The sequence below is a fragment of the Rhinichthys klamathensis genome, unplaced genomic scaffold, assembly GCF_029890125.1.
Source record: "Rhinichthys klamathensis goyatoka isolate OS25496 unplaced genomic scaffold, OSU_Roscu_1.1 h1tg000846l_1, whole genome shotgun sequence".
In the NCBI taxonomy this organism is placed as follows: Eukaryota; Metazoa; Chordata; class Actinopteri; order Cypriniformes; family Leuciscidae; genus Rhinichthys; species Rhinichthys klamathensis.
In genome coordinates, this window is record NW_026607220.1 from 241807 (window position 1) to 269806 (window position 28000).

Here is a 28000-nt window from a genome sequence, read left to right on the forward strand (position 1 = left end):
ATAAATAAGAGCAGGATTGCACTGTCTGTTTGCACATGTGCATCAATCAGAGTGTCTGGTAGATGAAAACAGTGAGAGATCTTGTGGCTGGCGCGACGCTAGGTTGTGGCTGGCGCGACGCTAATAGGTGACGTGACGCGCGCTCCATATGGACAAAAAGAGCGAATAAAATATAAGATAAGATGACAAATATGTAAATAAGACCAGGATTGCACTGCCTGTGTGCTCTCATGTATTAATAGGTGTGTCTGGTAGATCTTGTGGCAGGCGCGCTTAGTAAGAGCCACGAGACGCGCTCAATTACGGGCAAAAACAAGCGAAAAAAAAAAAAAAGCGAAGATGAAAAATAGTGTGACGACTCGCGCTCCGGATGGAAAAAAAATATAAAGTAAGTTGGTAATGGGTAGGCTAAATAAGAGTAAAAGGAAACGCGGGATGCATAACTGTCTATTTGATCATATGGATCAGCCGGAGTGTCTGCTAGTAGCTGTAAGGCAGGTGAAAAGCGTTTGGTTAATTGCGAATATTGACCTATTGTGCGTACCGTTCTGGCTCCCGCTGGCTAAAGGGGATACGCGCTGCATTTGGTTTAAAAAACATCTTACATATTGTGTAAGGTCGCGAGGCAAGCGCATATCCGTGACGGGTCGAGTGCCAGACGCATGTAACGGTGACTGGTCCAGTGCCAGGCGCATATAACGGTGACTGGTCCAGTGGCAGCTCCCCCTGCCACTCAAAGATTTTACCCCTACTGTATATATGTGTTTGTTTGTCAAGTCAAATGTATTTGTATAGTGCTTTTCGCAATACTTATAGTTTTAAAGCAGCTTTACAGAAAGTCATATTGTAGATCAGCACAATTCTGGTTAAATTGAGAATTTTTTGACGATTTTTTAAAAGCTGCGATCATGATTACCCCACGATTCTGAACAGACAACTAAACAAAATAACATGCAATTTACTAGAGGTTCTGACTAAATGGTAATTGCTGCAGTCTATTTAAAATGCTAAATTATTCTGAATAAATTATTGTAAAAAACTCTTTGAATGAATGATTCAATGACAAATACATTTTTCTTTTTTTTTTCTTGTCACTACCTACTGGTGTAATGATGTAATCGTTATTTAAAGCGCCATGTTACTTTTAAAAGGTGATTTGCTCTATTTTGATCACTACAGTAGAACATCAGTGTTTATATCTGAACTATAAACTTTTATCCCAATATCACAGAATAATGAAACTGGTTGAAAAGACTGTTTGTGAAGCTGTTTCACACCTATACATGAGCAACTAGGTGTAGAACGGTACATGTATTCGTATTGAGCCGAAACGGTACGGGCGTCACGGTTCGGTGCACGAATTTACACGGAGAATACACGGTATAAAAATAATAAAACTCGCGTGCAAATTAATTAATGTAATGCAGAACTACTGTTAGATACGCGGTTCTTTAGGGACACATAATCTGTACCATCGGCTTAGCTCTGAGACGCGCGTTCACTTCAAACGTTGGCTTTATACGCGCGTCCTATGGGCTATATGCACGCATAACTTCCGCGTTTGATGCAAGGATGCTCTTGCGTTTCCGGTTGGGGAGATTTAAAGCGGAGGAAAACCGAGGAAAACGGGATTATGGCAGAGTCTTCAAAATTTACTGTCCTCGTCGTCTTTGAAACGAAACTTTAATACGTTTAGATGTAATTTTATATATAGTTTATGTTTATTTAATATAATAAACAAAGAAGCATAAAGCAAAACGTGGGGTGTCTGTTTTGTCGTGTTTTTGAGACTAACGTTTCATTAGTATAGCAATAGAGTATAAAAACCAATATAAATGCTCGGGTATAGCATTGGACTCTACGATCGGACGGAAGTATTCCAGCATCCTTAGACCTTCACCGGAAATACCGCCGTGCATAGAGCCCATTCGCTTTGGACTAGCGTCGAGCTAGATGCCATAGACGCGAATTTGACGCTCTATTCGCGTTTGGGTGTGACCGCATAATGGGCTGCGATGTCAAGATTGCAATGCTAGAGAGAGAGAGAGAGAGAGAGAGAGAGAGAGAGAGAGAGAGAGAGAGAGAGAGAGAGAGAGAGAGAGAGAGAGAGAGAGAGAGAGAGAGAGAGAGTGAGAGAGAGAGAGAGAGAGAGGAGAGAGAGAGAGAGAGAGAGAGAGAGAGAGAGAGAGAGAGAGAGAGAGAGAGAGAGAGAGAGAGAGAGAGAGAACAGTGGAAACATAAAAAACATACTCCGTCATTTTGTTCATACAGATCATTAAACCTGCAAGGTGTTTACTTATATTTTGTGTGCACTCGCAATAAAACACAACATTGTGCTTTTGTCACACTGTAAACTCTTGTCAAACTGTAACCTACAACTGTCCACCTAACCAAAATCACACACACACACACTGTTTTAAAAGCAAAACATATTTATCCAACTCCATTTCAAAAAAGTCTGTGGGTCCCATCTTTTGGACATTCATCATGTTGCATTGGTTTCATTTCTTGTCCTCGGAGCACTAATCTTACACATTCTACATTTGATTAAAAAAGAAAATCGAATGTGTTTTTTAATGGTAGTATTATTTTATACAGAAATCAATTATTTATAATTCAGATGAGAATAATGTTACATTGTTAATTAATAAGGTTAATTAAAATGAAGGAAAACAAATATATTGATCTGAAATATAGCAAATTAATTTTAAATTAATTCAGGTACAATTACCAAACATATCGCAAGGTCTTTTTGTCTTCTTATTAATTTAATTAATACACTAATTATATAAAACTATTGTCAGTGCACTACAAATAAACTGGTTCTATGCCTTTAACCCTCTGGGGTCTAAGGTGTTTTTGGGTCCTTGAGATGTTTTGACATGCCCTGACATTTGTGCTTTTTTCAGTTGCTTATAAACATATTAATGGCACCCGGTGTAATTACACTCTATTTAGCACAAACAGGGCTACCATAATATGTGAGCAACATGTATATTTGTATTTTTGAGAGAATATTGTTTATGCATGGTTATTGAAAAAACTAAAAATTAAAGTTACTGAAATAAGGCCACAAAACACATATTGATTATTTCTTCACAAGACTTTTGAAAAATTGTATCACATAGCCTAGAATATTTGCTCCAAAACTATGTGAGAATCATCCTGACTACTCATTCAGATTAGTCAATAAAGTATTTTACATTTTTAATGACGTGTTTTGTGTCAGAAAGCTTTATGCGAAGGGGCATGATCTCTCATTAATATGTATGCATTTCACACACTGAAAACAAAAAAGACCCTCCCATAATGGCCCTATTAGGTGTGCTATCAGGCCATATCATTATGAGGAGCCTTGCACAAAGAATGAGGAGATTTAAAAAAGAATGGCTTTTAGATTGTTTGGATTTATTTACAACACAACATAATCCAAAGATACACAACAAAGGACAGAAAAGCACATTAGTAAACACACTGATCTAAAGACAGAGGCTTGAACAGTCACACAACTTTGTGCCATTCCTGAAACATAGTATCTACATACCTGTCATTTCCAAGGTGTTTGATTTTTCATTTACCATGTTCATGTACAGAGACTGTTGAATGTTGAAGTCAGCAGGACTCATCAGTGGCATCTCGTCCCTGTAAAAAAAATAAAAATAAACACCTTTGAACATGCTGATATCAAGAGAAACTATATGGCTGCATGACTTTGGGCATGCATTGTAGATTTTTCTGTAAAAAATTCTGGTTTGATTAGTCGAGACTGTTTTCCAAAGATGGCTCCTGTCTGTATACACGAAGTGGACTGTCTTTATCTTTATCTTCTTATTAAACGGTCCTGTACACTTACAAAGTTCTCAATGCTTCGTTTTGCATGTAGGGACCCTCATTATGTTACGGTTTTCGTGTGGGGGTTATTTTGAGCCTTGTTAGTGGTATAAACTAGCGATTTCTTTTTACTTATTACATGCCCCCATTACTAGCGTTATACGCTAAACAGTTTTTAGAGATAAAACTCTTTACATTCGATTATCATGAAAACAAATCTCAGAGAACGGTTGACTAGGTACCAATGTTTTATTAGACCAAAGGTTCATTTTACGCCGGAGTTCTCCTTTAAGCAACGACGTTGAGAAAGATAGGGTATGTGTGTAGTGTATGTGTGTTGTGTTCTATTAAATATTGTTTAACTACAGATAGGAAGTATGACAAAGCAGAGCTGGAGGGCCTTAGGATGGAGTGTGTAATGAATGAAGGGGTAGTGATGGAGAACAGTGACCCTCTCTAATTCAGGCCCGGCTCTAATCCATTCAGTCCTGCTCCACCCAGTGCTGCAGGCCTGACGGATTCCTTAGCTCTTGTTGTCAGAGAGAAACCCAGTTTATATGGACTTTTCAGAGCATGAAAAACAGGACCCGATTATCTTTAATGGAATGGTCTCTCTCTCTCTCTCTCTCTCTCTCTCTCTCTCTCTCTCTCTCTCTCTCTCTCTCTCTCTCTCTCTCTCTCTCTCTCTCTCTCTCTCTCTCTCTCTCTCTCTCTCCTGCTCTGTCCTGCTCTGTCGGGTCAGTGCTGAAGAAGGTGGTGAGTATATGAGGCGTATGACTGATTTCTGCTGCATGGCCAGTTTGTTAATTTATGTTTTGGTGTGTGAAGTAAATTTCAACCATTTTGAAAAGCACTGATATAATTAGTTTTTTTTTCATGAAGAAACACGCTTTTCTTGGTAGTCGTCCTAAATTTAGTTATTGTGTGGGACACTTATGATGACCTCATTTAGCATACGCACCACATGCCATACAAAGACTCCCTCGGGTAATCGTTCCTTGAAACACTCAGTCGAGCCACTCTTAAAACACAGCTGAGTCTATGAAGAGTTCAGGTGAGGTCTCTCTTACTCCCATTTTCTCTTTTTAGTTGTCTTGTCTTTCTGGGCAGCTCCAGGTAGTGACCTGTTATTGAGAGGTCTAGCATCAGTTCCCATCAGCTTCTCTTTATTCTTTAACATTGGGAACAGACTCAGAAGTCAGGGGTCACATATACCATCCTAACTATTATACATATCCTATCCTAACTATTTCTTGCTATATGTATTAGAGGATTCTGAGATGCTGTTGAGAAAGTGGTTTTTGGCCTTATATGCATTTTCAGCTGTTAGACCTTTTATGAGAGAGGTGTGTGCCTTTCCATACCCATTCAATTGAATTTGCCACAGTTTAACTCCATTTGAAGTGAATGCTACCTGAGCTAAATATCAAGTGTCCCAGAAAAGGGTATGAATACTAATGCAATGTAAGTACCTTAGTTTTTCCTTTTTAATAAATTTGCTAAATTATCACAGATCTGTTTTTTTTTTTTTTTTTGCTTTATCATTATGGTATATGAAGTGTAGAATGATGTGAAAAAACTAAGTAATTTAACATAAGGAATCAACATAACAAAAGGTGAAAAAAATGAATAGGTTTAAATACTTTTGCAAGGCACTGTATATGACAGAAATTATGGGCCTCATTCATGAAACCTTTGTAAATAGTAGTGAATTCTCACATAAAACAGACCTTCCCGAAAACTCTCATTCGGATTCACAAGCGCTTTGTAAACATCCGATTTCATAGTTAAAACGTGTGTGTGTGTTAATAAATTCCAATAATTAATAAATGGGGCATGCGTGCACACTCATTCATAATTAGCATAATATCCGCTTATAAATTACAACTACGTAAATTACGTGACCAGGAACGCTGTAGAATCTTCTTGACTCCCTTCTCAGGTTTGGCTTCAGTATATTGCATAAATGCTAAAGAGACTAATTGGCCATATGCCTACTAGTCCAGGTGATATGTGAAAATTATGGGATTTTTTCATAAGAGCATGAAACTTGGTACACGTAAGCCTACAGTTTGCGGCCCTGAACATTTTCAGAAATGGAGCTATCGCAAAAATGCCTCGTGGCGGCCATTTTGCTTTCCGCCATAACTGAATTATGTATTTTGTATTATATCTCCTGAACCAAACATGATAACACGGAAAATGTAATGTCTACCCTTATGTTTTGGTGGTCAAGGATTACAATGATATCACATACAACATAAACTGTTCAGGTGAATAGTTAATGGTGAATTCAGTGATGTTGTGAGAAGGATTACAATGAAATCGCAGTATCTGAGAATATCATCTAAAGCTGGGACCACTCTAAAAGATTTTTAAATTTTATAATATTTTCGAAAATGTGAGAGACCACAAACATGACGATAAAAAATCATAGATTTATCCATTTTGTTCCTCTAGTGATGTGACCAGGAAAGCACACCACACACTAACAGATTCCATTCACAGACAATGCCACTTACACGACACCGTTTTCAACTGAAAACAGAAAACCCTCAATGCACTCCAGCCGTTCACACACACGACAATGGTGCCCTGGTGGCCCGAGAACGCAAACCCCGAAATGGGTTTCAAAAGATACCTTTCTCATCTCTGCATTAACTTAAAAAATGTGAATCTGTGAAAATGGCGACGGCATGCGCATTATGTGTTCAGTCCACAGGCAGGCACGTTTGAATGAGTATGTGTGCGGGCGCGTAGTCTTTCTTTACAAAGTGCAGCACCTCAAAAGAACAGGGTACCAAGGAGGACACTGTTGGGGACAAGCACTTGAGGTGGCACCAAATATGCTATTTCCAACAGACTGGGGTTTGATGGACCCAAGCGATTGGAGACCATTGTGTTCAACTCTTCCACAGGCAAGCCAGTCCATCCTTCAACTCTTAAAGAAGAACTCCGGCGCAAAATGAACCTTTGGTCTAAAAAAACATTGGTACCTTTTCAACCGTTCTCTGAGATTTGTTTTCATAATGATCGAATGTAAAGAGTTTTATCTCTAAAAACTGTTTAGCGTATAACGCTAGTAAGGGGGGCATCTATTAAGTAAAAAGAAATCGCTAGTTAATACCACTAACAAGGCTCAAAATAGCCCCACACTAACACAGTAACATAATGAGGGTCCCTACATGCAAAACGAAGCATTGAGAACTTTGTAAGTGTACAGACCGTTTAATAAGAAGATATTTTATGAAGACAGTCCACTTCGTGTATACAGACAGGAGCCATCTTTGGAAAACAGTCTCGACTAATCAAACCACGAACGACGTGCTAAGTGAGCTGAACTGTATGAAGTTCAGTGAACTTCTGAACTGTATGAATGTCGTTCGTGGTTTGACTAGTCGAGACTGTTTTCCAAAGATGGCTCCTGTCTGTATACACGAAGTGGACTGTCTTCATAAAATATCTTCTTATTAAACGGTCTGTACACTTACAAAGTTCTCAATGCTTCGTTTTGCATGTAGGGACCTTCATTATGTTACTGTGTTAGTGTGGGGCTATTTTGAGTCTTGTTAGTGGTATAAACTAGCGATTTATTTTTACTTAATAGATGCCCCCATTACTAGCGTTATACGCTAAACAGTTTTTAGAGATAACTCTTTACATTCGATTATCATGAAAACAAATCTCAGAGAACGGTTGACTAGGTACCAATGTTTTATTAGACCAAAGGTTAATTTTGCGCCGGAGTTCTCCTTTAAGTTGTGGCTGCAAGAAAGGCTGCCGGGGGCATTGCAAATGCAAAAAAAGTGCACAGCTCTGTGTCACTGTGGAGGAGACTATGAAGGAGACATTGAAGAATAGGTTCAACAACAACAAAACAATCAAACAAACGTTTTTCTGAAATAGAAGAATTTTTATTTTATTTTAAGTGTGTTTTTTTTGTGTTTGACACATTCTTTTTAAGCTATGTTGCTATGGTCATATTGAATATTCTACTCTTTACAGTCACTGTATTGTCAAGATTAATGAACAAAAGGATTAAGCTTTTTAAACTCTACACAACATGCATGCAACAGACACAGACTATTCACCTGAACAGTTTATGATGTTGTATATGGTATTATTGTAATTCTTGACCATCAAAACATAGGGGTAGACATAGGCTGTGTCCGAAATCTCCACTCAAACCACTACTCCCTAACCCCTATGTAGGGGGTAGGGAGTAAAGCACTATATAGTGAGCTCACCAGCATAATAGAAACACCACTTTCGGACACTACTCGATCGTCTCTCGGCGCCGTTGATTACGTCATTACTGTCGCACTATTTAAACGCGCCATCATCTGTCAGCTGGTGCCGAGCCAGCTCTGGGCTAAATAGATTTTTTTTTTAATAAATACATTACATTATATTGAGCTTATTTCTCCAAAATTGTAAAATTAAAAGTAATTTCTGGCCGTTTCTGTTATAATGCGTTACTCCACACATGATTATAACTTATAAACATAAATAAAATTAATACACATATTTCATATATTTTCATTTTCGCGCCACACCGTTTTCTCTTGCCTGTCGACATTAGGGGGAAAAAAACAGATCTACGTTATCAAATATCTTGCTCATAATACTCTTAATAAAACAGCTTTTAGACTCTGTGGAGATGCCACTCAATATTTATCTTTTTTGTTTGTTTGTTCTCGTGATTCAGAAGATTTTGCGGATTAGCAAAAGAAACAGGATTTCTAGACACAGAAAACGACGTGCTGTTCTTGCTACGCTAGCGAGACGTCGTCAAATTGTAAGTTAAAGATGAAGATGATGCTGATAGGTCTTTTACGATCAGCGCAATGCATGATCCATCGGTTGTACACTACTTTTCAAAATGCATTCTGGGATACATTGAGTGGACTATATAGGGTATGATAACCATCACTATACATTCGGACAGCACTACAAAATGGCGAGCTCACTATATAGTCCACTATATAGTGAGTAGTGGGAGATTTCGGACACAGCCATAATCTTTTCTGTGTTGTCATGTTTGATTCAGGAGATATGATACAAAATACATAATTTGGTTATGGCAGAAAGTAAAATGGCCGCCACAAGGCGTTTTAACGATGGCTCCATTTCTGAAAATGTTCAGGGCCCCAAACTGTACAACAGTACCAAGTTTCATGCTTTTATAAAAAAGTGAACATATGACCTCAAATTTTGACCATATCACCTGGACTATACCAAAAATTTCAAATGATATTTGCATTCAAATATTTGTTCATGCAATCAAAATCTCTCCAGATGAGACAGCGTTATGACATACTGGGTTGCTGAACTGTATCCAGACAACATTGCAGTGCTCATGCCAGCTGGAATTGTTACTAGTTAACGGTTGTAACAGCTTTCCTGCTCTGTGTGAAAAGGTGCAGACCTGACCTCCTCAGTGCTAACTGCCTGTGCCTGTGAGTGCTGAGATTGTAATTGGTCTTGAGCAGAAGTTTAATCAGCCAGCAGGGTGGGAAATGCTGATCCTGCCAAGACTCTGAGACTTGTTAAACTCTAAACAGCCAGCAGCCATATCAGCCTGTAGCCCAAGACTGGTTGCCCACTGAAGCTAAACAGGGCTGAGCCTGGTCAGTACCTGGATGGGAGACCTCCTGAGAAAACCAGGTTGCTGCTGGAAGAGGTGTTAGTGAGGCCAATAGGGGGCGCTCACCCTGTGTTTTGTGTGGGTCCTAACACCCAGTATAGTGACGGGGACACTACACTGTCAAAAAGCACCGTCCTTCGGATGGGACGTTAAACCGTGGTCCTGACCCTCTGTGGTCATTAAAAATCCTATCAGTTCACCCCCAAATTTGCCCCTTGGCCTCTGTCCATCATGGCCTCCTAATCATCCCCATATACTGATTGGCTTCATCACTGTCTCCTTTCCACCAATAAGCTGGTGTGTGGTGTGCGTTCTGGCGCAATATGTCTGCCGTCGCATCATCCAGGTGGATGCTGCACATTGGTGGTGGTTGAGGAGATTCCCCCTACCATGTAAAGCGCTTTGAGTACCCAGAAAAGTGCTATATAAATGTAACATTATTAATTATTATAAACCAAACTCTCTAGTTGAATCCTAGCATTAAGATAAGTTTTTCTCCAAAACACATTGGCCACAATTATTGGCACCCCTCAAATTTTTTATGAGTAAAATATCTCTGAAGTATATTCCCATTAATATTTACATTTTTTAGCACACTAAGGTGACTAGGAGCATGAAATTGTCTAGCTATTACTTATTGTTTCACAGTATAAATATGAGGAAACACAAAGGCCAAATTCCATTAATCATCCATCACAATGAGTAAAACCAAATAATATATTTCTGATGTGCAACAAAAGATTGTTGAGCTTCACAAAATATAAAGTGGCTGTAAGAAAAGCATTGCAAATTCCCATTTCCACCATCAGGGCAAATATTTAAGAAGTTCCAAACAACTAAAGATGTTATGAATCTGCCTGGAAAAGGACGTGTGTCTATATATCGTCCTAATGCACGGCGAGGAGGAAAGTTTGAGTGGCCAAAGACTCTCCAAGGATCACAGATGAAGAATTGCAGAGATTAGTTGAGTATTAGGGTCAGAAAGCCTCAATAAAACTCAAACAACCCCTACATCACCACATGTTGTTTGGGAGGGTTGGGTTTCAAGAAAAATCTTCCTTGCTCATCCAAAATCAAACTCCAGCATATTCATTTGTCAGACATGACTGGAACTTCAAAAGGGACCGGATTCTATGGTCAGATGAAACTAAAAAAAAAATGTTTTTTTTGGCTGCAAACCCACCAGATGGGTTTGGTGCAAAGGGGATAAAACGTACTCCATGTCCACGGTTAAATATACCGCTGGATCTTTAATGTTGTGGGCCTATTTTCTTGCCGAAGGTCCTGGACATCTTGTTCAGATACATGGCATAATGGATTCTAGCAAATACCAACAGATAAAAAAAAATCAAAACCTCACTGCCTCTGCTAGAAATCTTATAATGTGCCATGTTGGATCTTCCATCAGGACACAAAACAAACATCAAAATCAACACAAAATGTGTCACTGAGCACAAAATGAAGCTTCTGCCATGGCCGTCCCAGTTCCCTGACCTGATGACTGGGCTGAACTGAAGAGAAGCAGCACCAACATGGATCTGGGAATCTGAAGGATCTGGAGAGATTCTGTATGGAGGGATGTCTCTGATCTCTCGTCAGGTGTTCTCCAAACTCATCAGGCATCATAGAAGAAGACTCAGAGCTGTTATCTTGGCAAAAGGAGGTTGCGAAAAGTATTTAATAAATTATGCACAATGTGTTTTGAAGAAAAGCTTTTATTTCATAATGTGATTTACCCCCACTTTCAATTCTTTGGAGAATTTTTTTAATGGATGATCAAAAGGATAAACAATGCAGATTTATTTTTACAGCCATCTTAGATCATATTTTCCACGGATGCCACTAATTTTCTCAGAATATCTTTTGTATTCCACAAAAGAAAGAAATTCATACAGGTTTGAAGTGACATGAGAATCAGTAAACAATGATATTTTATATTTGTATTATTTATATTTTTGAGTGAACTCACTTTACCAAACAGGGTGTTGCAGTGAACTTTTAAAATACATCTCCATTCTTGGCTTTTTTTTTATTTTATCTGTGAATATTTTAATGAGTGTATCCCCCATTGTCTCTGCTGCCTATGTCTACCTTATCAAATTCTCCTCAAGCACTCGGCTCCCCCAAAAGTTAAATTTTTCAGGTCAATTTGTTGTGCGTCTATGAAGAAAACGATGGCCGTGTAAAAGGTTTAGCTCATAACTGCACTGTGACAGATGATAAATACTTAATCCCTCACCCTCGTCCTAGTGCTTTTTTGTTGTTGTTGATAAAATGGTCACGTAAACTCTGTTTGTTCCTCATCTGTTCCACCCCACTCCTCTAAACTGTCTCTAAAATAAAACCATGTTACAATAAAATGATTAATTATCTCCTTTGTTTTCTGAAGATGACTTTGTTGCAAACTAATGTGTTTTACATGTCTGTCATATTATTATTTTTTAGAGCAGTTTCTTTTGTGATTTGTCCTGTTGTTGACCTGCACTTTTGATTGTAAAGACTTTGAGGATTTGGTTTCAATCAACACACTCATCTCAGTTCTTTATATCATTCTGTCTTCCCTTATTTCCCCTTCCCCTTCAAATCCTACATTTATCTCTGTTGAAATGGCTAAAACTTACACTACTATTCAAAGTTTTGGGGTAAATAAGAAATGTTTCTTGAGCACCAAATCATCATATTAGAATGATTTCTGAAGCAACATGTGACACTGAAGTAATGGCTGCTGAAAATTCAGCTTTGCCATCAGAGGAATAAATGACATGTTAAAATGTTCAATAGAAACTTGTTATTTTACATTTTAATAATATTTCACAGTATTACTGTTTTTACAGCTATCAAATAAATGCAGCCTTTGAAAGCATTAAAGAGAAGAGAAAAATATTTAAAATGATTGCCGACACAAAACTTTTGAATGGTAGTGTAAATTATATGTCTTTTTATTTGCACACAGCATACTTTCTGTTTTCCTATACGTAGCACTCTTAGATGTGTTGTGTTGTATTTCAGGTTAGGTTTGGTGTAAAGTCCATATCATTCTGTTTCCCAAAGGGTCTTTTATAGTGAGGGAAGCTCTCCAGCTCATTAGACCATGGCTGTTAGAGCAGCTTCTGAAAGCCCCGTCTGAATGCCAGCTTACTGCACCTGGGTGTCTGTGGGCCGTAATGGGCAGACAGCAGAGTGCAGGGGGAAGCTGCGTAATAGATATTTATGTCTGCATTACGTCTCCTTGAGTTCAGGTCATAACAGGCAAATCTAATATGTTAGCCAGGCCCAGGATCGACCCTCTACTGGCAAATGGACCTCTAAGTGTACTGTTTGGCCAAAGCCTTCCCTCTTCCCTTCTGTAATTATGGTGACAAGGCTGAGCACTGGAGTGGACAGCCTGACATTTCCTTGTTTACCTCAAAGAAGAGTTTTGTTGCAGGCAGAAACCTGTATTAAAATCAGTGGCGAGTGTGTTGTCTTATTTGCTAAGTGCCCGGAGTGTAATATGGTTTATATAACCATTGAGGGACTCTTAGCGGAAGAAGTTATTGCAGATAGATGAGATTTCTGAGGCAAACAAAGCTTAACTGTTATTGTCCAGATCAGATGCAGAATCATGCAGAAGCCTGTTAAGCGATCTTGAGCTACAGAAAGGCGCTATATAAATAAAACTACTACTTCTTCAGAAGATTTATTAAATAGCGGATATATGCTAAACTTTCGCCTGCCTTTTGTCTATTATTTTTAATCTGCTATCCTCTAACCTAACAAGAAAATATGCACTGTGGGTTTGATCAGTATTAGTAGGGCCCATGTTATTAATTTTCCTGTTCTGCTTGAGTGTTCAAGACTTGGGGTTGCATTCTGAGATGCCACGTAAACCACAACTAAACACAACAGTGTTTTTAGTTGAATGCTGTTAGATTTTCCTTGTTCTTGTAATCTGCTGTTGCTGTTGTGGTTAGATATACACTACAGTTCAAAGGTTTGGGGTCGGTAAGATTTATTAATTTTTGAAAGAAGTCTCTTTTCTGCATTTTATTAGTACAGCAGTAATAGTGGGGAATATTATTACAATTTAAAATGTTCTATTTTAGAAACCATTATATATTTAGAAACCAAACATTTGAACAGTAGTGTAAGGAGTGTGCATAATCAACCTATTTACATGGAAATATTGATTGATTGAGAAATTTTTAAATTGCTGTATCAGTAATATATGACTGAATGTTTATTTGTTGTTTTTTTTTGCGTGTGTTTTTTTAAGGTGCTGTAATTGGGGATGGTCAATCTGCAGTAGCCAGCAACATCGCTAACACAACTTATCGTCTGCAGTGGTGGGACTTCACCAAATTCGACTTGCCTGAGATCAGTAATGGTGAGTGTTTGAAGGGATTTATCATAGCCATTAATGATAAACAGATGCATTATCAGAGATTGTGGGGGAATCAATACATTGGTACATCGCCGTTCTTTCTTTAATGATTCCGAATCCTCTACAAAGTTTCTTTTTTTTAAAGCTGCAGTCCGCAATTTTTCCTCTTTGTCACCATCTCTGTTCGAAATCTGCAATTGCAGGTATTCGCGGAATTATCAACTTTACGTGAGTCGTACTTCGATACGGCACAGCGCGGATGAACACAATGTTTGAGGAGAGTGTGCAGCTGTCAGTCACCGTGCCGGTGTGGGTTGGGATTAGGCAATCAGGTACTGACTTCAACGAGGGGGTAATAATTTGGCAGGGGGGTCGAAATTAGGCACAACACCGGTGTGGATACTGGCATTCAGAATCACAGATTATTATTTTTGGAAGTATGACCAACATAAGAATTTTCACCGGACAATGTCATCTGAACTAGTAAGAAACATCCACTTTTGTTCTGGTTCTGACATTGCAGTAAATCGCGCTGATTAAATCTAACAATCGCTTATAAGTTATCATATCACGCAAAACCGTGCAAATGATACTTTGTTCTCAAATTGAGAACAAATCCAAATCCGCCATCAAATTGATAAGTTTAATTATATCAAGTGCTGTGAGAAAAGGCTATAAATCTCCACCTTCAACATCCTCACTCGCAACACAGCCTACTAGCCGAGACTCCTTCTTTATGTGTGCAGATGTGACGTAATGACGCAAAGACATGCTCGAATTTCCCGCGAAAATCCACCAGTACCACTGGAGTTAAAAACATTATTACAAGCTTACCGCTTTGAATCGAGCTAAGGCAAGCAGATAGTTTTGAACACTGGCTGGTTATGTATTTATATTTCTTTATTCCACACAAAAAACCTTTGAGCAAGTATCTACAGTTTTGCATTTAAACAGCAGAATAATCAACAAAAAATGTGATTCCCTGAAATATATTCTGATTGAATTGTGAAGTGTGCACCCCTGTTTACAGTGGTGTTTTCTGTGGGATTTTCCAGAAAGGCACGTGTTCTTTCTGAGATTTAATTTTTGCCATGTGTCCATCCACCTGAACAGAAAAACAAAATGCCTCAATACCCCACAGTGTTGAAGAAATCGTAGTGAGGGGAAAGGCTGCACTGTGATAGAGTAGCTGTAGAGAAAGGTAATAGTGAGCACAAGAAGTGCAGCTGATGGAGGGTAGATGCTAGTGTTGTCAAAAATATCGATATTTCGATAAATATCGATACTGAAATATCTGAACGGTACCAATACTAATTTCCCGAAGTATCGATACTAGCCGAGCAGTCACTTTCACTTCTCTCAAAAGGCGCGTTGACAAACACCACACGTGACGCACTCGTCTCATTCGCTCTGGTTAAATAGCAAAAGTGAAGTGAATGGAAAGATGGCGCCCCCGCGACCGGCTTTGGTTGATTCCGCGAGCGGGCATGTCGGAGAATAGCGCGGACACGTGTAAAAAACACACCGCGAGCGGGCATGTAGGAGAATAGCGCGGACACGAGCTACACACCGCGAGCGGGCATGTCGGAGAATAGCGCGGACACGAGCTACACACCGCGAGCGGGCATGTCGGAGAATAGCGCGGACACGAGCTACACACCGCGAGCGGGCATGTAGGAGAATAGCGCGGACACGAGCTACACACCGCGAGCGGGCATGTCGGAGAATAGCGCGGACACGAGCTACACACCGCGAGCGGGCATGTCGGAGAATAGCGCGGACACGAGCTACACACCGCGAGCGGGCATGTAGGAGAATAGCGCGGACACGAGCTACACACCGCGAGCGGGCATGTCGGAGAATAGCGCGGACACGAGCTACACACCGCGAGCGGGCATGTCGGAGAATAGCGCGGACACGAGCTACACACCGCGAGCGGGCATGTCGGAGAATAGCGCGTAGGCCTACACGCGAGCGGGCTGCGGGCACCCAACAGATTGTTTGACTACCAATAATCCCTCACATCACTCATTTTTTTAAATTATTGTATTGGTGAAAACAGACTTAAGGAACAGGCTCCAGGGGTAGGCTACTATTTAGCAGCAAATGCTCAGCATCAGGGGTGTTTGTTGTTTGGACAGACCTGCCCCCACTGCTAAAAAACCCCACTAACTCTTCTCATTTGAACTTTTCTGAAACATTAACCAAGATGGCCTAGTATTGTTGTTGATAAGAGTCTGTGTTGTCTCGTTTTAATTCTTAAAGTTAACATAATCTGACTGAGGAATCTTAGACAAGTAAATATTGTAACTGTGGTCAAATGTAAATTAACTGGTGCCTATTTAACTTTATTCAAAAAATATTATTTAATTCTGCAATTTTCCTTCATTAGCGATTATCATCAATTTGATTACACAGATATTAATTAAACTAAACAGCTAGACAATGGCATCTCTGAATTCAATAATGACATGCCTTTAACTGAAAATTGAATGTTTAATCTTATTATTATACATTACTGACTCTCTATCCTCCAATTTGATACTGTTAAGTGCTTTTTTGTTACAGTATATTTTAATCTTAAATAACAGTAGGTAATAAAAGTACATCATGTTAGCTCTGGTCCAATTAAAAAATATAAACAAATAGAACTCAGGACATTTTTGTTCATGTAAAATATACCTCATTGTCATGTTCTAGACTTGTTATATTTAGCTTTAAATAAAAAAAAATACCCCCTTAATATTGTGGCAGTTTTTTCTCCGTGGTATCGAAAATGGTATCGAATATCGATATTTTTCAAGGTATCGTATCGAAGTTAGAAATTCTAGTATCGTGACAACACTAGTAGATGCCATGGACAAGAGGAAATTGGTCACATATTAGAGTTATTTTCTTCCCCGCCTCTCTCTTTCTTTCTCTGTCACGACAAGCGTTACTGGAAGCTCTTGGCGATTACCCAGGGCTAATTACAAGATTGTAGAGTGATTCTTGTTATCTGGGCTTGATCTCACACCTGGCAGCACTTAGGCACTAACATCTGTTCAGCCTGTCAGAATCTTCAAGATCTCAGAAAACAAAGGTTAGCATCCCTCAGGGCATGTACACATAGCCAGATATACATAATAAAATAAGTGTTATGAATGCTGTGTTTGTTGCGGTATGAAGGTTAAAAAAAAATCAAAGTCATTCATCACTATGTAACTACCGCCCTATCTCCAACCTCCCCTTCCTGGCCAAGGTTTTGGAAAGAGTGGTGGCCTCACAACTACACACCTTTCTTAATCACCATGACCTGTATGAGCCTTTTCAATCTGGTTTCCGTTCATGTCACAGTACAGAGACTGCCCTTCTGCGCATCGTTAACGACCTTCTACTGTCTGCTGACTCTGGTTCACTTAACATTCTCATCCTCCTTGACCTTAGTGCTGCCTTCGATACCATCAACCACAATCACCCGTCTGTCTGCTATTGGTGTTTCTGGTACAGCCCTAAATTGGTTCCAGTCTTACCTCTCAAACAGAAAGCAGTTTGTGACGCTTGGTCCTCATCAGTCTTCCAAGTCCCCTGTCACCCGTGGTGTCCCCCAGGGTTCTGTACTTGGGCCCCTCCTCTTTCTCATATACATCCTCCCTATTGGCCCGATTATACGCAGCCACGGTCTTAAATTCCACTGTTATGCAGATGATATCCAACTCTATTTGACCACTCACTCTCCCTCTGATACACCACCTTGCTCCCTCACTGACTGCCTCTCTGACTTAAAATTATGGATGCAAAACAATTTTCTTAAACTCAATACAGATAAAACTGAAATTCTGCTGATTGGCCCTAAAAGCATCCTCTCTAAATCTCCCAGTCTCACTCTCAATATTGATGGTTCATCTGTCCATCCTACCCCTGTTGTCAAAAACCTTGGCATTTTGCTTGACTCCACCCTTAGCTTTGATCCTCATATCAAATCACTCACTAAGACTGCCTTCTTTCACCTCCGCAACATTGCTCGCCTCAAACCATTCATCTCTGTTAGTGATGCACACACCTTGGTTAACTGCTTCATTATGTCCCGTCTAGACTACTGCAACTCACTTTTCCTTGGTCTCCCTGTGAAATCACTTCAAAAGTTACAATATATTCAAAACTCGGCAGCCAGGCTCCTCACCCATACCAGGCGATCAGCACACATCACCCCCATTCTCTACCAACTCCACTGGCTACCAGTTCCGTCCCGGATCAAATACAAAGTACTATTACTCACCTTCAAAGCGCTCCATAACCTTGCTCCCCCTTACATCCGCGACCTCCTGATCCCGTACACTCCATCCCGCTCACTCAGATCTTCTGACCAAAATCTCTTGGCTATCCCCCGTTCCAGACTTTCCACCCTGGGTGGCAGATCCTTCAGTGCCTTGGCCCCCAAACTCTGGAACAGCCTCCCACAACCTCTTCGTGACTGTCCTTCACTTCCCCTCTTTAAAGCTCATCTCAAGACCTTTTTGTTTAATGATCATTTCTCCACACCAAACTCATAGCTTCATACAGATAACTTGTCTTTGTTGTATTGTTTTGGTTGTTGCTGTTGTGTATACTTGCCTTCACACTATGTAAAGCGACCTTGGGTTTGAGAAAGGCGCTATATAAAATATACGTATTATTATTATTATTATTATTATTATTATTCCTGATAAGATTCAGTTTGACCTTCACTTATCTCTTAACCCAGAGGTGCCAGACTTGCTGAGGATCTGTTGATGGATGAGGATGGAGAGTTTTATTTGTTAGTTCCCATTTTTTTAAATACTCAGAGATCTCCCAAAGACAGGGCAATAAAAACTGGTATGGTTTTAGCAGCATTGTTGTCATAGTCTATAGTACTGTGTGTTGTAAAATAAAACATAGAAATGAGGCAGAACAGCTCAATGCATATGCAGACGTACATCCCAGTGTCAGTTGGATCAGATGGACAATAAATATTTTGTTAGGTTTTTGTTAAAGGTATTCAAACAAATGTTTTGGAAATCCCCTTACACTACTTGGATTGCAGAATCCCCGGCGTTGCCCCAAACCACCCTGGAAAAAGTCTTTAGCTTTGCAGTATCCTGCAAAATATGGCTTGTTGTGGCTTATCGTTTTAATTATTAAGTACCCTAAAGAAAGATTTGCCATACAACACTTTTTGCAGAACTAAGAGTTCATTCTAATTGTTTTTGCTCTTCTCCTGTTATTTTTTTTTCTGTTCCGTGCAAAGGCGCATGAGTGTCCAAACGAGTGATCATAGGAAGTGTTCTCAGCCAATTTAGAAAGTTGGCCCATTCACAGAAAGAATGAATCCAGACCACTATAACAATAACGACACAGTGGAATTATATTGTTGGAATCACTTTCAGAGCAATTGTTTTCCTTTAATGTGCTTTCATTCTTCAATTATGTATGTTCACAGAGTGAAAGTGAAGTGTACGCTTGTAATAAACAGATTGTTATCGTCCATTGGTGTGGACCATGTGTATGACATTATATTTACTGTTATAGTTTTTATTCTTGCTGTGAAAAGGCCTTTATGGCCATGAAAATCACAGCACAATACTACTACATTGCAGTATAAATTCTTCTTGTGCTTTCGACATGATACATTTTTTAGAATATTTTTATTAACAATTGATAACCAAGTTGAGTTACAGTAAACTTAAATTTTAAGCAGACTGTACTTAGAAGTTAGATCCACACAGCTTGCAGAGTGACTTTGATTGGAATGTTAACCGACATTGATCACAGATTAGTATTGGCAAAGAAGTATTGTATCTTTTGTAATCTAAAGGGCAAAAAAGCCAGCAGTTGTTAGATATCAGAGCACATAGGATCAGATATGCTACAGGACCACTAATGTAAATTGCGGGAGGTAGAGCTGGATTATGTCAGCTGAGCAGAAAACTGACCCCCTGGTCAGAAGCCCTCTTCACTTCCCAGCAGGCTGCTGTTGCCACTCTACAGAGGCCTGAGCGCATTCTTCTGTCCTCCCACAGTACACATTCCCTCTGGTACATCAGTGCTGTCTAATTACAAATACAAAAAATCTTTTATAGGCATTAGATGTCAAATGAACTGTGCTATTGATTCTGGAGCCCATTAGAAGTTCATGTATTGTGCAGTTAAACAGCTCATGCTCAATATGTGGAAGCTCATTGTTCTAGAAAACACTTAAGATCGAAACATTTCCATTAGACATGCTCTTGCCATAGTTTTTAATTAAGTATGACTGGGCTTTTGTGAACATTTCTTTTTTCGGTGGCCTATATGATTTTGGACTTTAATTATTTTAATGCAATCTGGTTTAATTGTTAGAAAAGCAATTAATCTTCTTAGAAAATACTTGTACTTGCTTTAATTATGTGCTCTGGCTTAAATATTACAAAATCAGTTTGATACAGTAATTAAGAACTTGTTTTCGATCCAAAAATGGGACATGTTTCAGAGATTTAGGCCATATGAGAAGTAATTATTTGCTCTGTAGATTATTGATGCTCAGTAGCTCAAATGTTGGCAGTAATAGAAGTTGATTTGAATCTGAGAGGCTTTTTCTCTTGTGTCCTTGTGATGACAGTAATTTAGTTGCAGGTCTTTGATCTAAAGCTGGTAAAGACTTGAGGCCTGGCCAGTGTAATATAATGCAAACTCTCTGTTTAGAGGTTACACACCAGGGTATTTGCCCGTAACCTAACATCTTTTTCTGTGTGTTGCCTGCAATATTAACTTTATTTTGAGAACAAATTTGTACCCAGAAGTGAGCTAAATCTGACAAAACCTCCTTTTGGGTATGTCCTCGTGTAAAAATGGTATAAAATATAAAAAGTTTTTTGTTTTTCATTCAATTAGGGTAATGGTGTGGGTTAGGGTTATGTAATAGTATTTATAACTAGCTGTATATAAAAACATTAGGAAGTGGAATTTTATTTTAATTGAATTGTTTGACATAGGCACAGCAACAGAATACAATTGTCAGTCCTGTATTTGAATCCTTTATACGGTTGCGTTCACTAACAGTGCAGTTATTTATGTGAGTGACAACCGCATTCTATAACCGAACTCACAACTGTACATTTTCAGGACTCGCAACCACATTTTCAGAAAACGTGTGCTGCATGAACAGAACCGGACTGAACAAATACCATAGTTGTCTGTCATGTCATACAGTGCAAGACAGCTGCTCGGCACTGCACAAACACGTATCTGCCGTGTGTTGCTGGGTTACTTGTGTGGTTTCGCTTTTGGTAACTTACAGAGATATGACTGAGAAATGAGCTGTGTCATCTAAAGATTTTATATACAGTCACTGTTCTCCACCGTTCCTGTCAGTTTTGTGTTCTAAATTCAGCGAACATAAACCCAAGCTCAACTGAACATGCTTGACTCGCGAGAACAAACCTCATTGGTATTTGCAGAAGCTCAAATGTCCTGCGTAACACACGAGAATTAACCTCATTGGTTCTCGCGTGTCAAGCGAACATGCTAGTCTTCCAGGTTTGGAACGAAATGAGGGTGAGTAATTAATGACCGAATTAAAATTTTTGGGTGAACTAACCCTTCAACTGCTGATGTCTTTCTGTGTTTTATTTTATTTGCATCCCTCTGGGCGTATAGTGTGCTCATTCTGATGAAAACTTATGGATTATCATATGTTTTCTTCAAATGTCTTTAGAGAGCAGTATTGTTTTCTATTTTTACCCAAATTAGAACGATGCGAGCATTATGGAATGCTGAACTCTCACATGTAGTTCATGTTTCATTCATACTCGACGCCGGAGGGCGCTCTCGTGCAGAAAGTCCACAAGTGAAACTCATAGGAGTAATAAAACTTATGGCGTTTCAGGAAATCCATAAAATGGACAAAGACATCCAGATATCACTGTAGTAGCTGAATGAAATACAGATATAGATCTTTTGACTGACTAAACATGAAGAGAATTACACCATTTTGACAGTATCTGTGTTCTTCAAGTCATATTTGGGTATTTTCATAAGGATAATGTATATTTATAATGCTATGGAAATAGACATAGCCTTTATCACTGTAAAGAATACTATAAAATAATATAATTCTATAATGCTAAGCTACATCAGTTCACAGAAGGAAGATATTTCAAACTGGTTATCATTAAGTGTAATTGTTCCTTTTGTATGCAATGGTGTGATTCTTCAAGAAACACAAAATAAACAAAGTAAAGATGAATTTGACTGATAGCAATATTTGTATAGATTTCTATAGATATTGTGATAAATTGTTATCGTAAATTCTTTTTGCCACAATAATAGTGTAGGAAAAAATCTGATATTTTGACAGCCCGACTATAATACAACGGACTCTGAGGAAAACATGCAAACAACTGCCACAGTAATACTGCCCTACAAAGCAAAAAGGCAGTAACTGCATTTTTGGTCAAAAATAAGTTATTATCATTTTCATGACATTCAAGGCATCCTTTGTTATGTGACAAAACATCTTATCTCAAATGTGTGTCGTTTTGGAGAAAAATGGTAGTCGTTTGTACAGTAACTGCAAAAAGCCCTAGTGAAACAAAGCAAGAGTACAGTAACATCCATTACTGTATTCTTGCTATGTTTTACCTAACAAAAAATAACTGTGTTGCTGCGCAGTGTAGTTACTGTTGCCATGGTGAACACACAGCTGATTTCGCGGCATCCTCACGGGACGGTTTTAACATTCGCGATTTCACGCTTCTAACTTCACACAAATTTTGTTTGAGATGCAGTGTTTCCCCTAATTGTTCCCCTACCAAACTATCACACACACACAGGCGCGCGCTGAAGCACGTGTGTGACGCTCGAGCTGTTTTTTTTGCCTATATGAGGACACGGTCTTCACGGCAACCCGTCAAAATAAAAGTTCGGTTTAACTTGACAAGAAATATATTACTGCTGTACAGTAGAATTTAGAAACGTCTCAATGTAATAATAATACTAACACTACAAATAAATTAAGATTAAAACTTAATTTTTAAAGGAATAATCACAATTTTTCTTCAATGTTTTAATTTTAACAGTAAAGCTCATTGTGCAGCATGTTGTTTGACCAAAAATGTTTGTTTTTAAAATATTGTATAAGTTTAATAATAGTTTATAATAAAAGTTTCATGATTTCAATTAATTAGACATGATTTTTGATTACTAAAAATTTACACCACATATCCGTAACACGCCCGCTCCGCAACATTAGTTTCGCAACACAAAAATTTTGAAAATGTTGTCCAAATGGTCCCAATTATTTCAAACACAGTGTATCAGACTCAGAGCCCAAGTTGTGGCAAAATAGTTTTTGGAGAATCTGTAGTTACTGCCTTTTCCCTTGGTATGGTGCCACGTTTTTGGTAAGTAATACAAAGCAAGAATACAGTAACTGCAAAATAGGGGTAAAATATCAAATTAAATATGAGGATTGATATGTACAAAGAATAAGCTAATATAAAGTAACAAAACAGCCACATGTCCAATAATCTACCTACAACTACTTAGGCTGGATGACAGGATAACTTTAAAGTCATTTTTCTCTGTTCTGCACTCTGCGTAGTTACTGCCTTTTTGCTTTGTAGGGCAGAATAAATATAAAGACCTCAAGTGACTGCAGGAAACTGAATAACACTTCAGTTTCACCAAGTTCATACAAGCACAAAATAATGTGATCCAGGCGAATTGTTGGGGAGAAAACGCATTCTGATTCAAATTGATGCAGTGGACTTCGAATTCGAGTATAGAATTCGAGAATAGAGGACTTTTAGAACCAACAAACAGATTTTAAAAGGCTCAATTAACGCACTGATTCATTCCATGTATTCCAGTGTATCTTTTACTAGGCTCATTCTGTTAGAGAATGACCAGTAAGAGGTGTATGTCACATATGTGTCCACCCGAGTCCTGCCTGCTTGCTTTCCTCAACCACCACACAATTAAAGTTCTGCACCCTATCAACTGACAGCATAGGGACAGGCACCTCCAAAGGACGATAATGACATTGCTCAGCAGCAGGAGACATGACAGGTGAATCACTGGCCTGGTCATTGACTGATATCTCTGAGCGGTCAGCCTACTCATTAGCCCTGGGCACCTACCAGCCAGCCATCTCTCCAGTCTCCACTGAGAAGACAGCAGTTTCCCCGAGAGAAGCCTAGAGACTCTGGAACAAAACAAAGTTCTGCCCAATTTTACTATGCCATCTTTAGACTCATTTGAGACTACAGGGGTGAAGACATCTATTGGGGTAATACAGTCTGATCTCTGGCAAAAACATCTGAGCATGGTGGGCCTTCAGCTGAGCAAGCTCATTATCTAACTTGAGCTTGAATTCGCCTTATTAACTACCCTTTCCTCAAAAGCCTTTCTGGCCAGCTCAGCCAAAGAGCAGAAGTATTAATGAGCTGAAATGTTTCCATGCTCTCTGATGCATCTACTTCATGGTAATGTATGGCTTCAAGAAGCTGAAATTAACAGAGCATCTGAAGTTTAGACCGTGGAAGTGCTCTACATCAAAGTTAGCCATTATTTTAATATGAGAAGAGTGTGACTAGCTGCACAGAACCTCTGGCAATGATACAAAGCACAAAATGTACTTTTTTATCTGCAGGTTTGATAAGAAGTACACAAAACAAGTAAACCACTTATTGTCAGTATAATATACACTCACCGGCCACTTTATTAGGTACCCCATGCTAGTAACGGGTTGGACCCCCTTTTGCCTTCAGAACTGCCTCAATTCTTCGTGGCATAGATTCAACAAGGTGCTGGAAGCATTCCTCAGGGAGTTTGGTCCATATTGACATGATGGCATCACACAGTTGCCGCAGATTTGTCGGCTGCACATCCATGATGCGAATCTCCCGTTCCACCACATCCCAAAGATGCTCTATTGGGTTGAGATCTGGTGACTGTGGAGGCCATTTTAGTACAGTGAACTCATTGTCATGTTCAAGAAACCAATTTGAAATGATTAGAGCTTTGTGACATGGTGGAAGTAGCCATCAGAGGATGGGTACATGGTGGCCATAAAGGGATGGACATGGTCAGAAACAATGCTCAGGTAGGCCGTGGCATTTAAACGATGCCCAATTGGCACTAAGGGGCCTAAAGTGTGCCAGGAAAACATCCCCCACACCATTACACCACCACCACCAGCCTGCACAGTGGTAACAAGGCATGATGGTTCCATGTTCTCATTCTGTTTACGCCAAATTCTGACTCTAACATCTGAATGTCTCAACAGAAATCGAGACTCATCAGACCAGGCAACATTTTTCCAGTCTTCAACTGTTCAATTTTGGTGAGCTCTTGCAAATTGTAGCCTCTTTTTCCTATTTGTAGTGGAGATGAGTGGTACCCGGTGGAGTCTTCTGCTGTTGTAGCCCATCCGCCTCAAGGTTGTGCGTGTTGTGGCTTCACAAATGCTTTGCTGCATACCTCGGTTGTAACGAGTGGTTATTTCAGTCACTGTTGCCCTTCTATCAGCTCGAACCAGTCTGGCCATTCTCCTCTGACCTCTGGCATCAACAAGGCATTTCCGCCCACAGAACTGCCGCTCACTGGATGTTTTTTCTTTTTCGGACCATTCTCTGTAAACCCTAGAGATGGTTGTGCGTGAAAATCCCAGTAGATTAGCAGTTTCTGAAATACTCAGACCAGCCCTTCTGGCACCAACAATCATGCCACGTTCAAAGTCACTCAAATCACCTTTCTTCCCCATACTGATGCTCGGTTTGAACTGCAGGAGATTGTCTTGACCATGTCTACATGCCTAAATGCACTGAGTTGCCGCCATGTGATTGGCTGCTTAGAAATTAAGTGTTAACGAGCAGTTGGACAGGTGTACCTAATAAAGTGGCCGGTGAGTGTAATACAAACTCTAGGGGTAGCAAAGGTCCCTGGTTCTATAAGCTAAAATCTGTTCCAAAGTGTGTGGATGTTTTTATGTTCCAGTTTAGGGAATGCCCAAAGAGAGATCTCTCACAGCTGACCTTTCTTTCTTCATCTTGGTGCAGTCTGCTCTGGTGTCAGTTGGTATTGTTTACTGTATGATTGGTATAGTTTAGTTCAACGGTGGAGATGGAGTTGTGGGTTGGTGGTGAAAACAATGGCAAATATAATGATATTTAGATAAAACCACAACAGTCAATTGTTGTGATTAATCCAGAACAGCAAGACACATGCTTTAGTTTCATGAGGTCAGGTCTGAGACTAAAGCTGTGTTTGTATCTGTGTGTTTATAAATATTAAAGGGGTCATCGGATGCAAAATTCACTTTTATATGGTGTTTGCATATAAATGTGTCTTTGCAGTGTGTGGATGCGGTTACAACTACAGCCGCCTGATGTAGGAAAGCCGCCATGGCTTATTGTCAGAGGCTAATAGGCCCAGGAAGAGATGGAATGACTTGAGTACCACGCAGGAGATCATTAACGTCCAAGTTAATTTATTTAGGACAGCTGTCTCTGCACACGTGCTCCAAATCAAGTTCAAAATAAACAAAACAAATCATCAAAAAATACTCAAAATAGATGGTACAAAACATAAATAAAAGTGAGTAAAAAGGGTTAGGAGGTAAAAAGCGTGATGTTTTACACAACCACTGAGGAATTTTAACCAAAGTGTGTTACAAACTATACATGAAGACCCTAAAGAATCACACCAACTTGTGGAAAATGGGCATCCGATGACTCCTTTAACTAGCTAGATTGTCACAGATTTTTAGTTACCAGCTGAGACACTGAACAAATCCAGCTCATAAAGCTTCTGAGAGCTCTGGGAGCTCATATTGAGAAACCATTTTCTGTACTTCATCCTTCCAAAGTCAATAATGTCAGGAATCTGCTGTGGATCATATATCAGTGTAACTAAATATAAGCCATCACAACTGATTCATCATTTCAACACCACTCAGCTCATTAATGCGTAATTAAGAACGAAAAAGTCTCAGAATTTGTTGGTGGCTTCAGCAGAAAGCAAACATTGACATTACAATGCCCCCTTACTCTTTTCCTCTAGCAGATATTCTCCTGTCCTCTAGTTTGTTTCAGTGAAGATGAAATCTTCAGCCCTGTGTACTTTTTGTTCTATATAAAGACCAAAATAGAGGATCAAAGACATGTTTTCAAGCCCTATGTTGTTGCAGTTCCTGAAATCAATGTTTCTGATTTGCCTTCACTGAAATCACTGGATTTCTAAGGGCTATGTGGAATTTTGCTGTGATAGCAGCACACACTAGTTTTATTTTAATTAGGAGAGCTATGAGTCAAATCAAATGAAATGCTTCGCTCTAGTTATTTTTCAACACAAAGTCCTTTCTCATTACAGCAAAGCAGGTATAGCAAGTCGTCATTCTGTGAATATATATATATATATATATATATGTGTGTGTGTATATATATACACTCACCGGCCACTTTATTAGGTACACCTGTCCAACTGCTCGTTAACACTTAATTTCTAAGCAGCCAATCACATGGCGGCAACTCAGTGCATTTAGGCATGTAGACATGGTCAAGACAATCTCCTGCAGTTCAAACCGAGCATCAGTATGGGGAAGAAAGTTGATTTGAGTGACTTTGAACGTGGCATGATTGTTGGTGCCAGAAGGGCTGGTCTGAGTATTTCAGAAACTGCTAATCTACTGGGATTTTCACGCACAACCATCTCTAGGGTTTACAGAGAATGGTCCGAAAAAGAAAAAACATCCAGTGAGCGGCAGTTCTGTGGGCGGAAATGCCTTGTTGATGCCAGAGGTCAGAGGAGAATGGCCAGACTGGTTCGAGCTGATAGAAGGGCAACAGTGACTGAAATAACCACTCGTTACAACCGAGGTATGCAGCAAAGCATTTGTGAAGCCACAACACGCACAACCTTGAGGCGGATGGGCTACAACAGCAGAAGACTCCACCGGGTACCACTCATCTCCACTACAAATAGGAAAAAGAGGCTACAATTTGCAAGAGCTCACCAAAATTGAACAGTTGAAGACTGGAAAAATGTTGCCTGGTCTGATGAGTCTCGATTTCTGTTGAGACATTCAGATGTTAGAGTCAGAATTTGGCGTAAACAGAATGAGAACATGGAACCATCATGCCTTGTTACCACTGTGCAGGCTGGTGGTGGTGGTGTAATGG

The 28000-nt window shown here is 39.5% G+C and overlaps 1 protein-coding gene across 2 annotated transcripts in view; it reads left to right on the forward strand.

Moving 5' to 3' along the window:
* Positions 1-28000, forward strand: part of ambra1a (autophagy/beclin-1 regulator 1a) — a 147682-nt gene that overhangs the window by 59452 nt on the left and 60230 nt on the right. For both annotated transcript variants that reach the window (XM_056243792.1, XM_056243794.1), the window contains one exon: positions 13734-13844. In XM_056243792.1, coding sequence (XP_056099767.1) covers positions 13734-13844 — 111 coding nt within the window. The remainder of the gene's footprint in view (positions 1-13733; positions 13845-28000) is intronic.